Here is an 18,955-nt window from a genome sequence, read left to right on the forward strand (position 1 = left end):
GAGGTCTCCTAAAACTCTCAGCACCCTTCATGAACAACACTTCCCAGAATTCCTTGGGGGAAGCCATGACTGTTTAAAGTGGAATAATAGTGGAATAAATGTATGGTGTGAATGTGGCCCTTGTCCAGCATCCTATTCTCACAGTGTCCATCCTGTTGTCTATATGAAGTCTGCAAGTGGGCATAAGTGCAACAACATTCTCTTCATTTGTGATTCACAGTAAGTGGCATAAAGAGACATCTGCCTACAATAGTGGAAGGAGAACATGGCCATCATGGCTAGTAGCCACTGATAGCCCAATCCTACATGAAATTGTCTAGTCCTCTTTTGAAGCCATCCAAGTTGATGGCAATCACAATATCTTGCCGGAGCAAAAGACTGGAAATCTCCCCATTTAATTAATATTTTATATACATTTTTATAAGAAGTCAAACCACATGGTATATTAGCACTGCATACATATAAGAAGACATTGCTATGACTGGTCTGCTCTACATGTGCAGCACAAAAGTGTGGCAGAATCCTAAAGCAGTAGAGTAGAGTGTACCACTTCAGAGTGTAGGTAGGGGTGCATATTAAATGGTTTCTCTTTGAGTAAAGAAAAAAAGTCCCTGTAAGTAAAAAAAGAAAAGAAAAGTAGATTAGGATAAAGGTTGTAGCCCAGCTCATTGTTTGCAGGAAGGAAATTAACACAGCCAATAGTGTGCGTGTGTTGCTTTTGTACATATAGGAGAATTTTAAAATGTACTATCTCTCCTCCCACCCCCTTCAGTAGCATTCTTTGATATTATCACCTCCACATTCTGCTACCTCATTCTTCTCTCATCTTGTTGCACACATAGTCCAGGTCACTTTCATTGGACTTCCTTAATGGTGCTGGAGGATACTGGTTAATACATTTGCCTTAACAGTCTTATGTCACTCCATAACTTAGTCAATACATCAAAACAAAAAACACCACCACACAAAACAGGGAAATATATCCTCCCTCCACCTCAATTCCTCCACGACATATTGAAAAGAATAACTTGGTGTGGGGAAACAAAAATCTAGTTATACTTTGAAACAGACTATAGTTTTTAAGGGCAAAACTTGACATTACAAAAAAAAGTGTGTGTTTACTGATGGATGTTTTGCTTAGGGAAAGGCTTTGGGGAAGGGGCAATTCAGAGCGGTAAAGTGAACGGAGGGGCATTTAAGTATTTTTCTGTCCAGTACTTTTCTGATGTGAACCATTTTCCTCCACACCAACACTTTCCCCACAAATAGTGGTTCTGAAGATGAACACACGTCCAGAACCCCATAAGATGAAAAGCAGTGATACTGGGTGATTTGAAGCATAAAAAATGCAGGCCTAGGAAGAGTTAAATACCTCTTCCCCTGACACTTTTCTCCTCTAAGAGTGCTTCATGTCTGTGGGCCCATCCATACAACCTGTATAACTTGCAATGTTATCGCTTTGTGTCCTCATTAATTCACCATCATCCATATGATGTTGCAGGCTAGTAAGGATTTCCGCGTTCACAAATCCACATTAGAATTACCACCAAAAAACCTATGTGCTTTCCTAAATCGATAATCAATCGCATTAACGTCTGGGCGCTCAGATGCAATGCTCTAGACTTTCCTGCAATTGGTGTTCCTGGGCGTCCCTCTGTCATATGCCATGCCCCTTGTCTCCTTCCCACCCAATAGCAAATCCACAAACCTGTGCATGCATGGGAATTTTTAAAAAGTTATATGTGTCTGCGCTCTTCCAAAAAAGCACGCAAAAAGCAAATGACTGTTATGGACCAATCACTGAAAAGGGGTGGACTTAGGGAAGTGGCCAATGTTAAAGCAATTGAGACCAAAAAAAAAGCCCATACTTATGGATGCTTGAAAATTGAGTTTTCACAATAATCTGACCACAAGCAGGACATGTATAGATCTCAAGGCCACCAACTGAATATGGAAAATGTGGATTTTGTAGTTAGGTATGGATGGGCCCTGTCACTATTTTTGGAAGTGAGATTCAATTGCATACGACCAAATTCAAGTTGTGCAATTAAAGTGGATTTGGTACTCTTATGGAACAAACCCACTCCCAAACTCACTCCCCTCCACCAAAAAAAATAGACTTTTTGAGTTAAGGAAGTGACACGAAAATCACCGGAAACTGTGGGATAACAATTGCTTGACACAATGTTGTATAGCCTCCCCAAAAACAAATCAGAAGCAATGCTCAACAAATATGTCCAGAAGCAACATAAATCATCCCCTTCAAAAGCTGCTTTTTTATAAACCAAGTGGCAATCAGGCTTTCCCCTATTCTAATGCCTAAGAATGCCATCACACAGCAGTTTGCTTGGCCGCTGACTGGTGGCAGCCCACCAGTGCAGCCCCTTGTAATAACATATTTGTGCTGGTTTTGCCCTTATGTAATGTGACTTTGGGACCAGGACTTTGATTTCTAATCAGCATGTGCTTAAATCCCCTTCCCTGGTGGTATTCCCTTTTCCCAGGTCCCAAACCAGTGCACTGGGATCTCATAATTTTCCTCGCTGTGGCTGTTTATATTTCTCAGTTGACAATTGGTACTAATGCATTTGGCACCTTGCTGTCCTGTTCAGAGCGGGATTCACGAGGCTGAGACGCAGGTGCAATCAAATCTTGTTTTATTAAATTAATGGATACATCAAAAGCAGTACGCTTCATAGAAATCTCTAAGCTAGCTCACTAGAAGTCCCTAACTGCACTCTAGACATGCTCTGCAACGCGTGAAGAAAGTTGACTCAGCAACTTAACCCAGAGCATGACAGTCTTAAATAGGGAATGTTTTAGATCGTAATCTCTGGCTCCACCGCAAGTCCTGCCTCTGTCCTGTCTGCTTCTCGCGGCGTCGAGAGCGGGGTGACGGGGTGTGTGCCTCCAATGGCTCATCTGAAAGAACCGCCTACTTAGCAACCGGCTCGAGGTCATGGGGCAGTGACGCGCTCAAGGCATCCTGGGAACCGCTTGGCAAAGGGGAAGTCACTGCCCTCTCTGGAACATCTTCCAACGGCTCCTCCAACCTGTCGGGGGGTGGCGCGTTCTCCACTTCCGAGGCCGCGCCATCCGTGGGAACTGTCCCGGAGCCAAACTCCCTTTCTCTCCCAATTGTTGCTCAGACTCAACAATTCCTTGGTCTTCCACGCCCTCTGACAGCTGGGAAACCTGGAACTCGTGCCTCCCCCCTCCCTGGCCCTCGTGGGGAAGCGGAGGCTCAACATCTGCGCTATTAGAAACAGTATTGCATTATTGTTGTATTTTGGTGTAGTTTGGTTCCTTGCTTGTTTGTTTGTTTTTTTATTCTGTTATATTTATTGTATTTATATATTGTGCTTGTTTTATTTCTGATGTACACCGCCCAGAGAGCCTTTTAGGCTTAGGGCGGTATATAAATTAAATTAATTAATTAAATAAATAAATAAAATGCTAAGATGTATCACTGAACACTAAAGTCAGGATCATTCAGATTAGGGTGTTGTTTTTATGCAAGGAGGAATCTATCCCTGCAGCCTTGTGCAAGGGAAGTGGAATATTAAGGTGACGTTGATAAAAGTAACAGAACTGAGAGCTGACAATTTCTAGATTTACACTAAAAAAAACTTGTAGAAGATGAGGTTTATCTACATTTGAGAGACAGTGTCATGTGGTGGTTAGAGTGTCAGACTGGAGCCTGGACAACCAGGGTTCAAATGCCTGCTAGGTCATGAAGCTACTAGATGACCTCGGGCCAGTTAGCTCAGCCTAACCTACTTCACAGGGTTGTTGTGAGGATAACATTGGGAGGGGGATTGCCATGTTCATATGCCACCTTGAGCTCCTTGCAGGAAAGGTGGGATATAGATGGAATAAACAAACATGCATTTCTTTTTCAAACACACACTCAATTTATCTGTATGAGAGAAGGCAGATGGGACCAAACCTATATCCTTGTGGTGCTGGCTGTCATGTTTTTTTCTTGAGCTGGGTTACGGGTTAAAGATACAAAATGGTTGTTTGGTGCTTCTTAACTGGGGCTCTTGGGCAGGAGATCGTGGTGAACCTGAGATCCCATCAGAGTTGGCAGCCCCTACAGGTAAAAAAGGGGGTGGATAGGTAAGTGTCAGACAGAAGGGGTGGCGGAGAGAGAGTGAGAGAGAGAGAGAGCAGTTTTGTAGCTGGGACTACACAGGCAGAGTGCAGACTCTAAGGAGGCTTGAAGGCCTCTTGGTCCTGCAGGGGCTGTCTCTGAGGATCTGCTGTGACACAGCAGATCTTCCACCTCGTCCATGAATGGGAAACTGCACTAAAGTCCATCAAGCCCAGAATTCCTATTTCCCTCAGATGACAGACAGCTACCGTGGAAAACCCCCAAACGTAGGTAGAGTTAAGTTTCAAAGTCTTAATTTTGATTAATTAATTAATATGACAGGTTGTAATCTTGGCAGAGAATAGCTGTTCCCTCTTGTGGCATAAGTGATAAGGGTGTGTATTTGTATTCTCTTTTGTAATTCTTGCTTTTTATTATGCCAGCAAACAGTTTCCTTATATTTCCCCCTTCTTTAGCTGCAGCCAGCACAGCCAATGGGGAGGGATGGGGAGAGTTGGAGCCCAACAGCATTTGCAGGGCCAAAAGGTCTCTCTCCAAAAAATGAGGGTTCAGCAAAAACATCATCGGGGGCAAATGCACAACCAACGCAGAGACAGACAAATGCTGGTTGGGCTGTTTATCTGACAACCAGAGAACTAGCAAACACCCCCCTATCACGGCAAGACCTTTGCCTTAAAAGAGATTGAAGCACAGTAGAAAAGGAAGGAGTTCACAGGTGGACTGCCACCGCATGGCCTGGATGGTTCCAGAATCCCCTTATTATGGCACCCAATATTATTGTTCGTGAATGCCAAGGGGGCAGGGCTGCAGCTCAGTGGTTGAGCATCGCCTTGCATGCAGGAGGTCCCGGGTTCAATCCTGAGTGGCATCTCCAGGTGGAGCTGGGAGAGAGGGCCTGCCTGGAACCCTGGGGAGCCCCTGCCAGTCAGTGTAGACAATACTGAGCCAGATGGACTGATGGATCTGACTCAGTCATGTTCGTAAACATGCTCACTGAGGCCTAACTCAGGCCGGGAATCCTGAACCAGAGTGTTTGAAACAGAACTTTAAAAAGGTCAAGAGAGAGCTCTGTAGCCATCATTATATTTCTACATGCTACATATATGTATATACTGCAGCATGTTTCCACAAAATTGGTAAATGTAAAACTGCAACACAGGGCAGACACAACCAGCCCCTCCTGCTGAAAGGGAGTCTTTGCCAATTAGGGAAGAGGTTGGCGACCAGATGCGGCTGGGTAGAAGTCGGAAGCCGATTGGAAAAGATCTCAAGGGCCATACATTTAAAGCACATCCACTGCACATTTAAAGCATGTGATTTCCCCAAAGAATTGTGGTCATTTTATAAGCTTCTCTGGTGAAGTGCAGCCCCTTCCCTGAATGTATTTCACCAAGCTTTGAAGACCTGGCTCTTCAGACAGGCCTGTGGGACTTCCGGGGAGGGTTAAATTTTTACGACGAATAGCCTACTACTCTGTACTGGAATTGTTTTATTGTTATATTGTATTTTATGATGTATTTTATTATGTTGTAATGTATTGTTGTTAAATTGTACGTCGCCTAGAGTGGCCATTGGCCAGATAGGCGACCCACAAATTAAATTATTATTATTATTATTATTATTATCATTCAGACCATGGTATTCCCAATCTCTATGTATGGATGTGAAAGTTGGACAGTGAAAAAAGCGGATAAGAGAAAAATCAACTCAGTTGAAATGTGGTGTTGGAGGAGAGCTTTGCAGATACCATGGACCGTGAAAAAGACAAATAATTGGGTGTTAGAACAAATTAAACCAGAACTATCACTAGAAGCTAAAATGATGAAACTGAGGTTATCCTAATTTGGACACATAATGAGAAGACATGATTTGCTAGAAAAGACAATAATGCTGGGAAAAATAAAAGGAAGTAGAAAAAGAGGAAGGCCAAACAAGAGATGGATTGATTCCATAAAGGAAGCCACAGATGTGAACTTACAAGATCTGAACAGGGTGGTTTATAACAGATGCTATTGCAGATAGCTAATTCATAGGGTCACCGTAAGATGTAATCGACTTGAAGGCACATAACAACAACAACACTATTAGAAAAACTAATAATATTAAACTGGCCAGGTCAAGCCAAACTGAATGCTTTTGAGGCCATATGGTTTCCTTTTACCACATTCATTAACACTTTGGTAGCAGGACTACAACCACCTAAATCTCAGGCATCTTTTTGGAGGGACTCTAACCAGTAATACTATTCACTGGCTTGCTGATCCTTACCCCTGCTTATTCATCTACCTAAAGTCATACTTCGAAGACCTCAGCTTGTATGTTGTTGTTCTCTTTATTGTTAGATATTATCATTCAAAAACAATAAATGCATGGGGGGTGGGGAGAGAACACATGTTTGAATCTAATATCTACTTTGACCACTAATTCGCTTGAGAGAGGTGTCACTTTCAATGGTGTACACCCTGTCAGCACAGCTAATTATCAGGGCTGATGGATGTTGTAGCCCAAAACACCTGGAAGCACCAGGATGTGGAAAGCTGTTGTAGAAATATATTTCTTTTTTCTCCACTGTCATTTTGGTTAAACAGGCTGGTCAAACATCTTATGAGCAGTAGGAGGGAACAATGTTCAACCGGTGCATGTATTTGTCTGGTGTGTGTGTGTGTGTGTGTGTGTGTGTGTGTGTGTGTGTGTGTGGCAAACTGCCTGCCCCTGCCCCTGGATATATTTGTGTGTGCTGTTTCGATTATATGTGTGGCTTGCGTGTGCATGAGAGAGGTTGCCACAGTCATGTTGGCCATGTTCTCTTTTGTCTTGGGACCCATCTGCACTATACATCTAAAGCAGTATCATACCACTTTAAACAGCAATAGCTTCCATTGCAAAGAATTCTGGGGACTATTTTTTTTTACGGGTGCTCAGAGTTGTCAGGAGCAGGGCTTTTTTTGTGACAGTATGCACTAATACTAAATGTCTTGGACTGGTCATGAAAAACAGCATGACAAGAAAACTAATTATGTGTGTCCTGAGTGGGTTATTCAATTCCAGTGCCACCTTCGCTTAGATCTTACTCATTCACCAGCCAAAACTGGTCTTTCACATGTGTCCTATATGAAAGAAACCAAACCAAGTCAGTTCATATCTAAGTTTATTGAACATTTGCCCTCCTCACTATGGTGCTTATACAGGTTGGTAACATAGTCCCCTTAAGCTGGGAACATCAGGGGCGAAAGGAGGCAAAGTTCAAATAGGTGGAGCACCGTTCAGTAGCATGAGGATGGTTCCCTGTTTCCCTTGCTGCCGTTTCTTTATGCTGTGCCTGGCTTCAATCAGAGCTGTCACTTGTCAATTTCATAAGCAATGAGTCTCACTGCAGAATTGAAAAGGATGTTTCAAGTGAAGAGTGGGAGGCAGGGAAGGGGGAGGAAAACGCCAACTGTACATTGAAGAGAATCTAACCGGGCTCTTTCTTGTCCCAGGAGAAGGAGATGCCATCTTGGTTTTATTTATTTTGGAAATGAAATCATCATGCTAGAGGGTTTTTAAAAACTTAATTAAAATTTCCTGTTATCCCAAATGCAGATGTGCGGTGGGTGTGAAAGGAAATTAGTGAGTAATGTGTGGTGAGAACTCTCTTTCCTTGTGAATCCTGGCACCAAGACTGAGGGATAAGCTCAGGAAATTTGGAAGCCAGCAGTTGGTGGCAATGCGGTATGCATGTTCCAATGGGGAAAGGGAATAATTCTTGTTTTCACATAGACTGTAAAATTAAATTTTAAAAGTGAGTATTGAGTTACCGGCTGACTGGCTTCGGCTTCATTCTCAAGACAGAAGCGGCACACGTCTACACAGCAGTGGATGAAACCATGGTTTTCCAGAACACTGCAAGCTGCAGTCAAGAAATGCACTGAACCATTCACAAGACCAGCTCATCTTGCGTACATTCACTGAAGAAATCTGTTCATCTTGATAAAAAGAGAATAAGGCCCCGTCCAGACTGGTGTTTTATTGCAGATGTATTCAGCAACATGTTCTTGACACAACAATAGTGCATTTCTTCTGGTTTAGTTTTCTCTGTGATGCTTCCCCAATACTATCACATTATTGCTGTCTGGAGGAGCAATAGAGCAACAAAAGCTGGACAAAAAACAAACCAGAGCATTTCTGGTATAAAAAGGTATGGAATTTCAGCAGGAATTACTGGATATGCACTGATTGGTCCCCCAAAACCTTTGCAGGCATGAACAGTATTGCAAGCAGGTTTGTTTGTGACTGTCCTGATAGCATCATAAGTAGGAATGGGTAAGAAATGTGATAAAGGCAAACTGTACATCGGACTACCCTACAGACTGCATGTTTGTCATCTTTGCAGAGTGGTATTGTTTGCTAGGACCTTTTGTGGCTTTTCCCTGGTACCAGATTTTTTTTAAAAAAAGCACCTAATATAATGACATTTTTAGCAATAACATCTTCAATCTAAACTGCTGGAATGTGTATTCCCCTTAACTGTTGTGTCACTGAGGTGATGATGGTAGCCATTAGCATTCATTAGTAAATTCATAACCTGCCTCTCCCTTGTATCTGTTTTTCTTCAATCTCTGTGACTTTAGCCAAACTCAGTTATTTGCCAGTCTGCTGCATTAGGCAGGCAAAAGGTATCTTGCCACCATCACACTGAAAAACTGACCAAGGCATGAGAGTGGAGGGAAGGAAGCAGAATAAGTTGGTTAACTGTAGGTCAAATAAGTTGGTTAAAGTTGTAGTAGTACTGCCAAAGCCTAACTGTAAAGTCAAGACTTCAGCAGACAGCAGCACTCAAGACTTTAAGATCAAGTGGATTCAGTTTTCAACTTTCAAAATTACAACACATAGCTGAGCTGGAAAAAAAATCCAACTGCACAAGCCTCATTTAATTGTGTTGGGAGAAATGTTTCGTCTCCTCTTCTCGGACAGAGAACAACCCTGAGGCAAGATGCTTACTTGATGGGAAATTACCTGACTAGTTTACTTCTGAATTAAAAAAAACCCCAGTCCATTGTTAGAAAAAGCTAAAACAATAACGTTATTTTTTGGCAATGAAAAAGGATGAAACAGGAAAAGCAGAAGATAATGAAGCACTAACTACAACGGACCGTAGCCAGCTGCCAGTTCATCAAAATGACAATCAAATTAGCAGCAAACTGATAACGACAACCCTAATCATGAGGACAAATAATCATAAATGTGCAAAAAAGGGACAAGTGGAGGGGCTCAAATCTTGACAGCATCACTCAGAAATGGTTACTGGAGCTGCTCCCCAAAGACATGGAAGACATGTGACATGGAAGGCTTTGTTCAGTGGTCTGCTTTCTGGAACATCACATCTGCCAAGAAATTAGGAAAAGCTTGACAGCTGTAGATGTTTTGTTGTGTGTGCTTATGAATATATATACAAACTCTTCCTACACAAACCCTGCATTATGGTTTTCGATCCAGGAGTGATGTAGAACCTATAGTGATGGTCATTTCCCCAGGACAAGAGAAATAACTAAATCTTTTGGCATAAACACTATAAACCAGGGGTTGGGGGGCACATTTGACTGCAGTGGGGACAAGCCTGCTCATTTCTTTTTTAAAAATTGCTCTCGCTGTCTCATTCTCCCCCGTGTGTTGTGTGTATACTCTAATGCTAAATGGGGAATAAGACATAATTTAAGTGATAAAATCCTATATATGTCTATTTAGAAGTACTCATAGGTTGAAATGGAAATGGACTGCCTTCATGTCAATCCCGACTTATGGCTACCCTACAAATAGGGTTTTCATGGTAAGCACTATTCAGAGGGGGTTTACCATTGCCTCCCTGAGGCTAGTCCTCCCCAGCTGGCTAGGGCCTGCTCAGCTTGCCACAGCTGCACAATCCAGCCCCTTCCTTGTCTGCAACTGCCAGCTGGGGGGCAACTGGGCTCCTTGGGCCTATGCAGCTTGCCCACGGCTGCACAGGTGGCAGGGCACGTAACCCCTGAGACACTCACTGTGGGGGTGATCTTTAGCTGACCCTTTACATCCTGGAGACATGAACAGGGATTTGAACTCACAGTCTCTGGACTCCTAGCCAGGCTCTCCCAGTGGATACAAATTGCAGCCTGTGTTATTTTGGATTTTAGCAGGAAATCTGATTTGCCGTGAGAGAAATTCAATGCAACAAGAAGAGGATAAGAGCACTTTTACATCTATGAAAGTATATCATCTGTACATACCCTAACAGGAGTGCTCAGTGACTTTAATCCTATCCAATAATGCACTGGTCTTCAACTGGTGAGTCAGGACCCACTACCAAGTCACGTCCTGATCTAAGGTGGGTCATAACATCACTGTTATCACCATACAAATCTATGGTAAAAAAAATTAAGAAATGTGTCTCCAAATGCATCTTTGGGTTAAAGATGGGTCCTGGGTTGAAAAAGTTGAAAGTTTATGTGATGGGAGGAAAGGCGTACATAGAACATTCTCTGAACTCTTCCTCCTTATACAAATAATTTAGATGAAGTTACAAGGATGAATTATCAGCACAGAAATGTTAGCCCCTACAAATCCCAGGAAGCAGTTGCACAAGCCATATGCAAACATTATATCCAACTGGTGAATGTCAAGTGGACCTGGAGGTGAAACAATCAAAAAGTGGGGCAGATGGATGCAACCCATTCCCCCAATGTATTAATGTTCCTCACACTTGAAGCCATGCCAGAACCACCCCAAGATATAACCAGCCATTTAAAAGCTTGCTATAGTTTACTTCTAAGATGGCTACATGACAAAAGTTAAATCTTAACTTATATTTATATTGAAGCGTAAATTCCTTTAACCATGATCTCATACGATCATTCCAGTAGCTTGAATTTGATTCCTAATATGCACACAACAGATGCTCATAAATATCTCAAATTCATCTTCCATGGTTCAGTTTGAACAATTGTACATTCTAATGCAAGCTTTTCCCATGTCCCAAGTATAGTTTTGTATAGGGAATAACAAATGTTAATAGACAGAGAAGGATGAAAAACAGTTTCTTCAACAATAGGTCAAGATTTTGAGTGACCTGTACAGTCTCCACTAGCTTCCCATATTACTAAGTCATCTTCTCAAAATGGTAATGTTTACAAGTGTAGCTTGGTGACTAGTGATAAATGGAACACCATCACCAGATTTATTAAACTGACCTAACTCTAAGTTGTGCATTACTCATGCACAGCAAGACTTCTGATGCCAGATATTTGGAGCAATATATTCCTTTTCAACAAATGGCTGCATGTTTACAACATTGCTACCACAATTAATCTTTTACACTTGAATGTCACTATTTTTAAATGACAACTTTCAAATTCAGGGATTAGCACAAACAACTGAATCCAGCTTGGACTTTGTTGGATAATCCTCAGCACTTTGTTAGTTCTAACAAATAGCAAGCTTTGTTACATTCCGTTGCACAGGAAGCACCCGGCCTGTTGGGTTTTCACACATTTTAAAACAGAAAACCATGCCAGGTGTTGGTGCTATTTACATTTCATCCTGATCAGTGTGTATTTCTGGTCCACTTCATGCACATACTTATATCTCATCCATACATACTGTATTTTTCTTAGGCTGCCTTCATGCTGTAACCATGTTACAACAACTCTCTAAATTCTGTGGAGTTAAGGCGGTGGTGGCAAGATAAGGTCAGCAAGTGGGCAAGAAGGCACACAGGCAAGTGGGTGGAGAGGGTACAGCACCTTGGACAGCTCCATGAAAGTTTAGAGTAAACCCCGGAGCAGGTTCCACTGACCCACTGCTATGAAGCCACCACTGAACTTTACCTTCTCGTCTCAGGGAGGATTCCAGATGTAGACAATTTAGCAGCAGTCAATCCCAGCTGTTTTGCTCTAAACTGGAACTGGATTAGAAACTCTGCTTCCAGAATTCTAACACTCAGTAGCCAAGTAGGCAGTTCCCCTCTGCACACCCCAAATGCTGGGGGGAGTTCATTGAGACTATTCTGGGAGGAAAAAAGTTAGCAACTCCCTCCCCCCCCCCACTGCTCTGTTCTACGTGCAGTACTCTTGGGGTTTTATTGGTTTTGCAAACAAATGTATCTATAACATCTGGAATAGCATCCTTACCTTGAATTACATCAAGGCACCAAGTCAAGCTGTAGGGCTTTCTGGCCCATCCATCCTCTGGTTTAACTTACCCATTGTCCTCAGCCTACTGGCCATAGGGTGAGCCAAGAGGACCAGTGGAGCAATAGGAAAGCAGCACAATTAAGGGCACAGGCCCTGTCTCTGGGCAAGGAATTTGCAAACCTACTAATCTACCCTCCCATTTACTCTTCAAAAACTGCACGCCCTTCATTTATTTTTAAATGTACAACAACATTACACTACCAAAATCCTGCTATTAATATCTGTCTTTTTATATAAAAAAATTACCAAGTAGGTCTTTTACCGTGTGAGCAGCCGCAGAAAGTGGTGTACGCTGAACTGGCGTCCTCCTGTGACTACGATTATCCCACAGCACGATTTGGCCAGAATAGGTCCCTCCAACCACCAGATTTGGATGAAAGCGGGCAAAACAGACAGACATCACAGAAGACTATAACAAAAGGGAAAGGGGAGAGAAGAATGAAAAGGCTTCTTAAAAATTGTCTTTCTTTTGTTTCCATTTAGAAAAATCATCTGAGACTTTATATTCTGAACCAAATATTCCTTTGATGCCTCATTCTTTTAAAAATGTTTAGACAGACAGGACTGGTTCACACATGCATACATATGCATAAATGTAACATATTTATATCCTGTATTTCCACTATCAGATTAACCATCCCTGATCTAGTATCCCTCCAGTTGTTGTTGGACTCGAACTCCCATCAGTCCCAGCCAGCATGGCCAATGGTCAGGGATGATGGGACTTGTAGTCCAGCAGCATCTGGGGGTCCACAAGTTCCCCATCCCTGATTTGGCTCTTCAAGATGAATTACAAATATATTTCTTAAAAATATTTTTCTTTACTGATATGATTACATGATTTTTTTACTATAGAAGAATCCCCCTTTCCTATTATGTAATTGGGGATACAGGACATAAAATAAGATGCCTCAATTTCCACACATTTCCTCTCTCTGCCCCATTCCCTCCACCCTGGTGCCTGGTCCTCCCTCTGTTCCCAGGTCACTGACAATTTAATTAAACCTCAGCAAGGGCATGTTTCTACATATAGATATTCTGTCCTAAAGCAATGGGACAACAGACTCCTGCCTGCTGTCTGTTCAGATTCTGGCTATCTTGGCCTAGATAATAGAGAACAGAGTAATCCCTCCCTGGAAGCATGTGCCCCCAGACCAAATCAAGGAGCAGAGCAGGTAACAATATCCAGGTCAGGGCTGCTTCTGCCACACAGTTTTCCCTTCAGACAGCCCACAGGAGGGAGTTTAATGGGATTCCTTCCTTCCTCCTTTCAAGCCCTCCCTGGAAACACTAATTCTCCAGACCAAATCCAGGAGAAAGCAGGTAACAATGTTCAAGTCAGGAGGTCATATGTATCACTTGTTTACTCAACACTTGGAAGATTTATGGATGAATATGAGGTCTAACTCCATTGAACAACATTGTGTTTGAGGTGATAAGAGAGCTCTGTTCATAGTGCTGGATCTGTGGGGGTTTATTCATACAAGCAAGCCATCGATGCTGCAGTCACCAAGCGATGAAGAAGCATGTGGCTGTAGGGGGCCAAATGACAAAAAGATTGTGTGTGTCTTGCCTGGAATTGATCGTTTCCAAAACACCCTTAGAAAATGAAATTCTGGGTTGTGTGAACCAGGCTCAAGGCTGTAAAGTAATCAGAGAACACCCATCTAACCCATTTTACTCCATTAAAAGTTTCATGTTCTTTCTGATGCTATTATTTCCCAGTTTCTTACCCACTAAGCACTGCAGTTTTATCATTACTCAGCGGTCAAGTGCAACATCAATAAATGTAGTTTTCATCATTTTCAGAGGGTGCCCTTTGTCATAAGTTTATCTGCAGAAATACCCATTGTGACAGATGGCATAGGAGTAGAGAGTCCTTGAAAATCAGCAACAGTGCAGCTGTCATTCCATTTCTACAAGCTGCAATACCTCTTGAAAGCCAGGTCTGATGTATTATCATTTCATATCAAAGCTTTAATCAGACCACCACATGCTTTATCGCTAATGACAAACCTTATATGGTAATAGGTGGAGGACTTTTAAACCCAGTATCTGCAGTGCTGGATACACTCTCCCAAATGGCTGTTAGGCTGCACTGGTTTTGATAAAAAGAGCCAGTGGAGGCTGGTGGCTCCAATGTCAGTGGGGCAATGAATCTGCTTTGAGTTTTAGTCTGAACTTTCAAGATATTGTCCAAGGTGCTCTTCGGAGCTAGCAGCCTCCATTGAAAATAGCTCTCTCTCTCTCTCTCTCTCTCTCTTTCTCTCTCACACACACTTATCTTGAACAATCCAACACGGTCAAGACACCTGTTCCATACTGAGAATATGATTCAGGTTTTGCTTTCCCTGAACAATGAGAAGTTCATGGAAACCTTTACAACAGGATGAAGAACCTCTAGGTGTTGGTGGACTCCCACTCCAATCAGGTCCAGTCAGCATGTCCAGTGGCTCGGGATGATAACAGCTGTATTTCACTAACATCTGGAGGGCCAGAGGTTCCTCATCCCTGTTTTATAAATTCATTTTCTTGCAAAAAGAAAACACACTGGAGATTTACGGGCCATGATTCAACAAAGGAGATGTGCATGCAGAGCTGAGGCAGATGTGCATCCATACTGCAATGCTCTTCTAGGCCCCAATGAACTTGATGAATGTGTCTGCCTAAAGTTGCATATCAATCTGTCTTTAGAATGGTTAGTTGGCACATCAGTTTCATGTCAGCTTCCAGCCTAATATATGCAGCATTCTAATGTATAAAATCTCCCACAGCTGAATTACCAGACCATATCCATAGAATTCTGCATGAGCTCCACATTGTGGAATTGGAAATAAAAGATGGGTGCACAAAACAAGTGGATTCTGTTAAACTGGAAGAGGTTCTTTACTTAATAAGGCAACAGCTACACCCAAGGTCTCGAAGAAAGAGCACCATGAACATATGCTGTGACCTGCCACAATCAGCAGTGGCTGGTAGCTCCATGTGCAGGCCAGTGTGATCTAGTAGAGTTCTATTCTTCATGAAAGTCAATAAATGTTAGTGTACTTTTTCATACTCCAAAAGAAATAGCCCAAATTTATTTATTTATGACATTTATATCCCACCTTTCATCCAAGGAGTTCAGGGTTGTGTACATGGTTCTCCCCTTCCACATCTTATCCTCACAACAGCAATCCTATGAGGTACGGTAGGGTTAGGCTGAGACAGACAGTGACTAGCCCAAGATCACTCAGTAAGCTTCAAGACTGAGTGGGGATTTAAACCCATCTCCCTTGCTCAAGTCCAACACTACACCAACCTGGCTTTAAATAAAAGTGAGTATCTTCCTTTACCCCTTAATTTGAGGACATGTGCTAAGCCTTCCAGAGGCTTCCAGCTTGCCTCTGATGGAACAGGAAGCTGGATAAGATGGACATTTCGTCTGATATAAGAGTTTCTCAATTCCTTATCTTACACTGGCTTTACATAGCTGTGTGCAGTACGTACAGATCTGAAAATGTTCATTTGTGCCTGGTAAGGGCAAGGCTGTTTTTTATTTGGGAAAATTAATACAGGCCAGATTTATATTAGTAATGGCACATCCCTTTAACCGCAGATGGATATGCTCACAACAGATAGTCAATTACATTATCTTGGTTGGGAAACCCAACCTCAGGACACACATCTGATATACACATGGCAAGTGTGAACTGGGTGCACATACTGGTGTTCATGTATCAGGATGGCTTTCCGCCTGACATTGCCTGGACCATCTGGAGATGAGTGTTAAACAAAAAATTACTCTAACAGAAGATTCAGATTTGCATTTGATGAAGAGCGTTCTTCAAGAATGTCACTACCTGGGGCACTTTGTGGGCCATGAAACAATATTTCATTTGGGGGCACTGGTAATGTGAAGAGTTAAGAAGTATTTCTAGCTAACAACAAACCAAACACCAAGTACCTACCTATTAAAGAAATGCATGTGGCCAATAATGTTCATGATTTCGGCCATGTGTGTACACGTGTGCTCTAGACATGGTGGCCTGTAGGCCCCTTCGTACTCCTAATAGCATCATAGGGTTTTGGAGGGGCCTAGAGGCATCTCAAAAGGACTGTTTTAGTCCTTTGGGGGCCCATTTCAGACATCTGAAACAAGTCTCAAAGAATTAAATTTCAAATCCAATTTCCAGAACTAGATTTTTCTGGAAACTTGGGCGGGAGGGGGGACAGGAGGTCTGAAATAGGCCTTAAATAACTGAACTTCGCAATCCAGTTAGTAGGGTGCATCGAATAAAGTTGTCCCATTAGCACAAGGACATCTCCTGCACAACAGGTCTTCCTCTCCCTCCCTCTGAGAAACCCCAGAACAGATCTGGGGTGTGTGGGGGTACATGGGAAGAAGAGAGGGAGAGGAAATGTCACTGTGCGGATGAAAGTCTGTGTGCTAACAGAACAACTTTGTTGGATGCAACCCTCTAGAACCAGATTTTCTGGATACAGATACAAAAAAAACTCTGACTCAAAGTAAAGGTACTTTTTCATCTTGGTTCAGTACCGAATGGAACAGAGCCTTATTTTCTGGCAATAGTGGCATGACTCCTATAGCTCAGCTTCAGCAGATGAGGTTATATTTTGCTTTTTAGCTTAGAGTTATAAAGTGGGTATTGACAGAGGTTTATAAAATCATAACTGGTAGAGAGATATATTATTTCCTCCTCAAATGTCTTGGCCTTTGTTCAGAGAGAGTGCTACAGCTGCGGTACACGGACCTTTGATTTGACTCAGCTTGTCAGTTTGTGTATTTTTATGTTTGTTCTCCTGAAAAATGTCTTCAAGATTCTGTGGAATGAAAGTAAGAATTACACAGAAAAGGTTCCTAATTTTATTATAATTGCCAGAAAAACAAAACTAAACAAAAACAGTTTCAGTTTGCTTCAGACTTCTACGTGTTATCATTGCATAATAGGATTACTGTCATATGCTAAATAGGGAGAAAAATTTTAAAAGGTTTACAATCAGTAACTGAAATAGCAAACAAGTCAAAGAGAAAGGCATCAAACATTTATTTTAATAAAAGGCAGCACATTTACATTTATGTCTTTTCAAAAATGATAATTCTTCCAGATGTGGGCAGCTTTTAATGCTGGCTATGTTGTTTTATCTTCTACCTTTTGGAAAGATTTGGAGCTGGAAATTATCTGTGGCATTGGGGGGGGGTCAACTTTTTCTAAAAATAAAAACAGTTGATCGCCTTTGCACAGGGTTTTTTTTGGTAAAAAACCCCCAAACACTTCAAACCAAATGTCAAAATCCCACTTAATTAAAAAAAGGAAGTTTATATTTCCATATGGCATGTGTTGACATCTATCCCTTTGATTTACAAGAGTATGGACTGCAGGGAGCAGATTGCTTTATTCAAGAGAAATAGTATAGGGAAGGAGGGCGATTTGACAGGAAAGAGTGTAGGCTGCCTTAACTTCAGTGCTTGTTAAAACATGAAGGATTAATGGTAAAAAGGGAGGGAAGAATTGTGAATGTCTCCAGTTGAGGATCTTCAAAAATGTTTGGGGTTTCTAAGAATGTCTCAGGCAACCACATGAAAAGAGACTTAGCCACACAGCTCTCTAAATCCAAAACTTGTACCGCTCTACTTATACCATCAAACCAACTGACTTGAAATAGAGCCACAAATTGAATTTATTTATTTATTTTACTGAAAAAGTACTAAGGCCTTGAAAGGATGAGAATGGTGTGTCAAGAAATCCAGAGACTTCAGGGGAAAGTTTATAATGCGGCAGGCAGCAGCAGCAGCAGCACCATTCAAGAGCACTGCATCTCTGAGGTGGGGAATGTCATATCCCAGGGGCTGCATTTTGTAAAGAGCAGCCATTTTCTTCACATATAGCCCTGTTCAAAATGGAAGGCCTGCATCCTAAACAATGTCATGTAAAGGCCAAACTAATGAAACTAATGTTCCTATCTGTGTCCATAAATCATCTACAAGGAAAATGTGTCTGAGGTTCAGCTATTTGCCCAACATTTGTTTCAGAATGTGAAACTATTCTAACAAAAAGTTGGAGTGCTTTCCTTATGAATCACCAGAGGAGAGTTCTGGATGCCCAAGGGCTGGAGTGCATGTGGGAAGAGTGATTCTGAAGACAAGGTCCATGATAGAGATTGAGCGTGCTAGTATTTTTGCGTCCTGGGCTGATAAATAAAACCTCTATTAGTCTCATAAAATGGAACACTGTCATCTCTCAGAAAATAATATGTTGGGCTGAGCTGCTTGAGTAGGCTACAAAGCTTCATAGCACTACTTAATAATATTTTTCAAGTATATTAAGAGTTCAAAGAGCTACATATATATTATCTGTGTCATTCTTAAAATAACTATGTAGGGAAGTCAGTATTATTTTCATATTGGAGATGGGGGGAGGCTGAGATAAGGGATTAATGAATCTGTCAGTATTGGGTCCTTTCAGTTTCTCATTTTCCAGTCTTAAATTTAGCTCTCCTCATTTCCACAGCAATTTGCGATTTTTTTAAAAAAAAATCCTCATGAAAATCCACCAGCATTTTAGTGCACAGTTTCTCCTAATATACACATTTTGTATGCAGTTTTGCCTAATTTAGATATTTTTGCAAGCAATTT

The 18,955-nt window shown here is 41.8% G+C and overlaps 1 protein-coding gene across 12 annotated transcripts in view; it reads right to left on the minus strand.

The window, feature by feature from the left end:
* DYNC1I1 (dynein cytoplasmic 1 intermediate chain 1) overlaps nucleotides 1-18,955 on the minus strand; it is a 366,417-nt gene that overhangs the window by 81,903 nt on the left and 265,559 nt on the right. For all 12 annotated transcript variants that reach the window (XM_061586645.1, XM_061586643.1, XM_061586641.1 and 9 more), the window contains one exon: nucleotides 12,581-12,727. In XM_061586645.1, coding sequence (XP_061442629.1) covers nucleotides 12,581-12,727 — 147 coding nt within the window. The remainder of the gene's footprint in view (nucleotides 1-12,580; nucleotides 12,728-18,955) is intronic.

Source organism: Rhineura floridana, chromosome 10 (assembly GCF_030035675.1).
Source record: "Rhineura floridana isolate rRhiFlo1 chromosome 10, rRhiFlo1.hap2, whole genome shotgun sequence".
In the NCBI taxonomy this organism is placed as follows: Eukaryota; Metazoa; Chordata; class Lepidosauria; order Squamata; family Rhineuridae; genus Rhineura; species Rhineura floridana.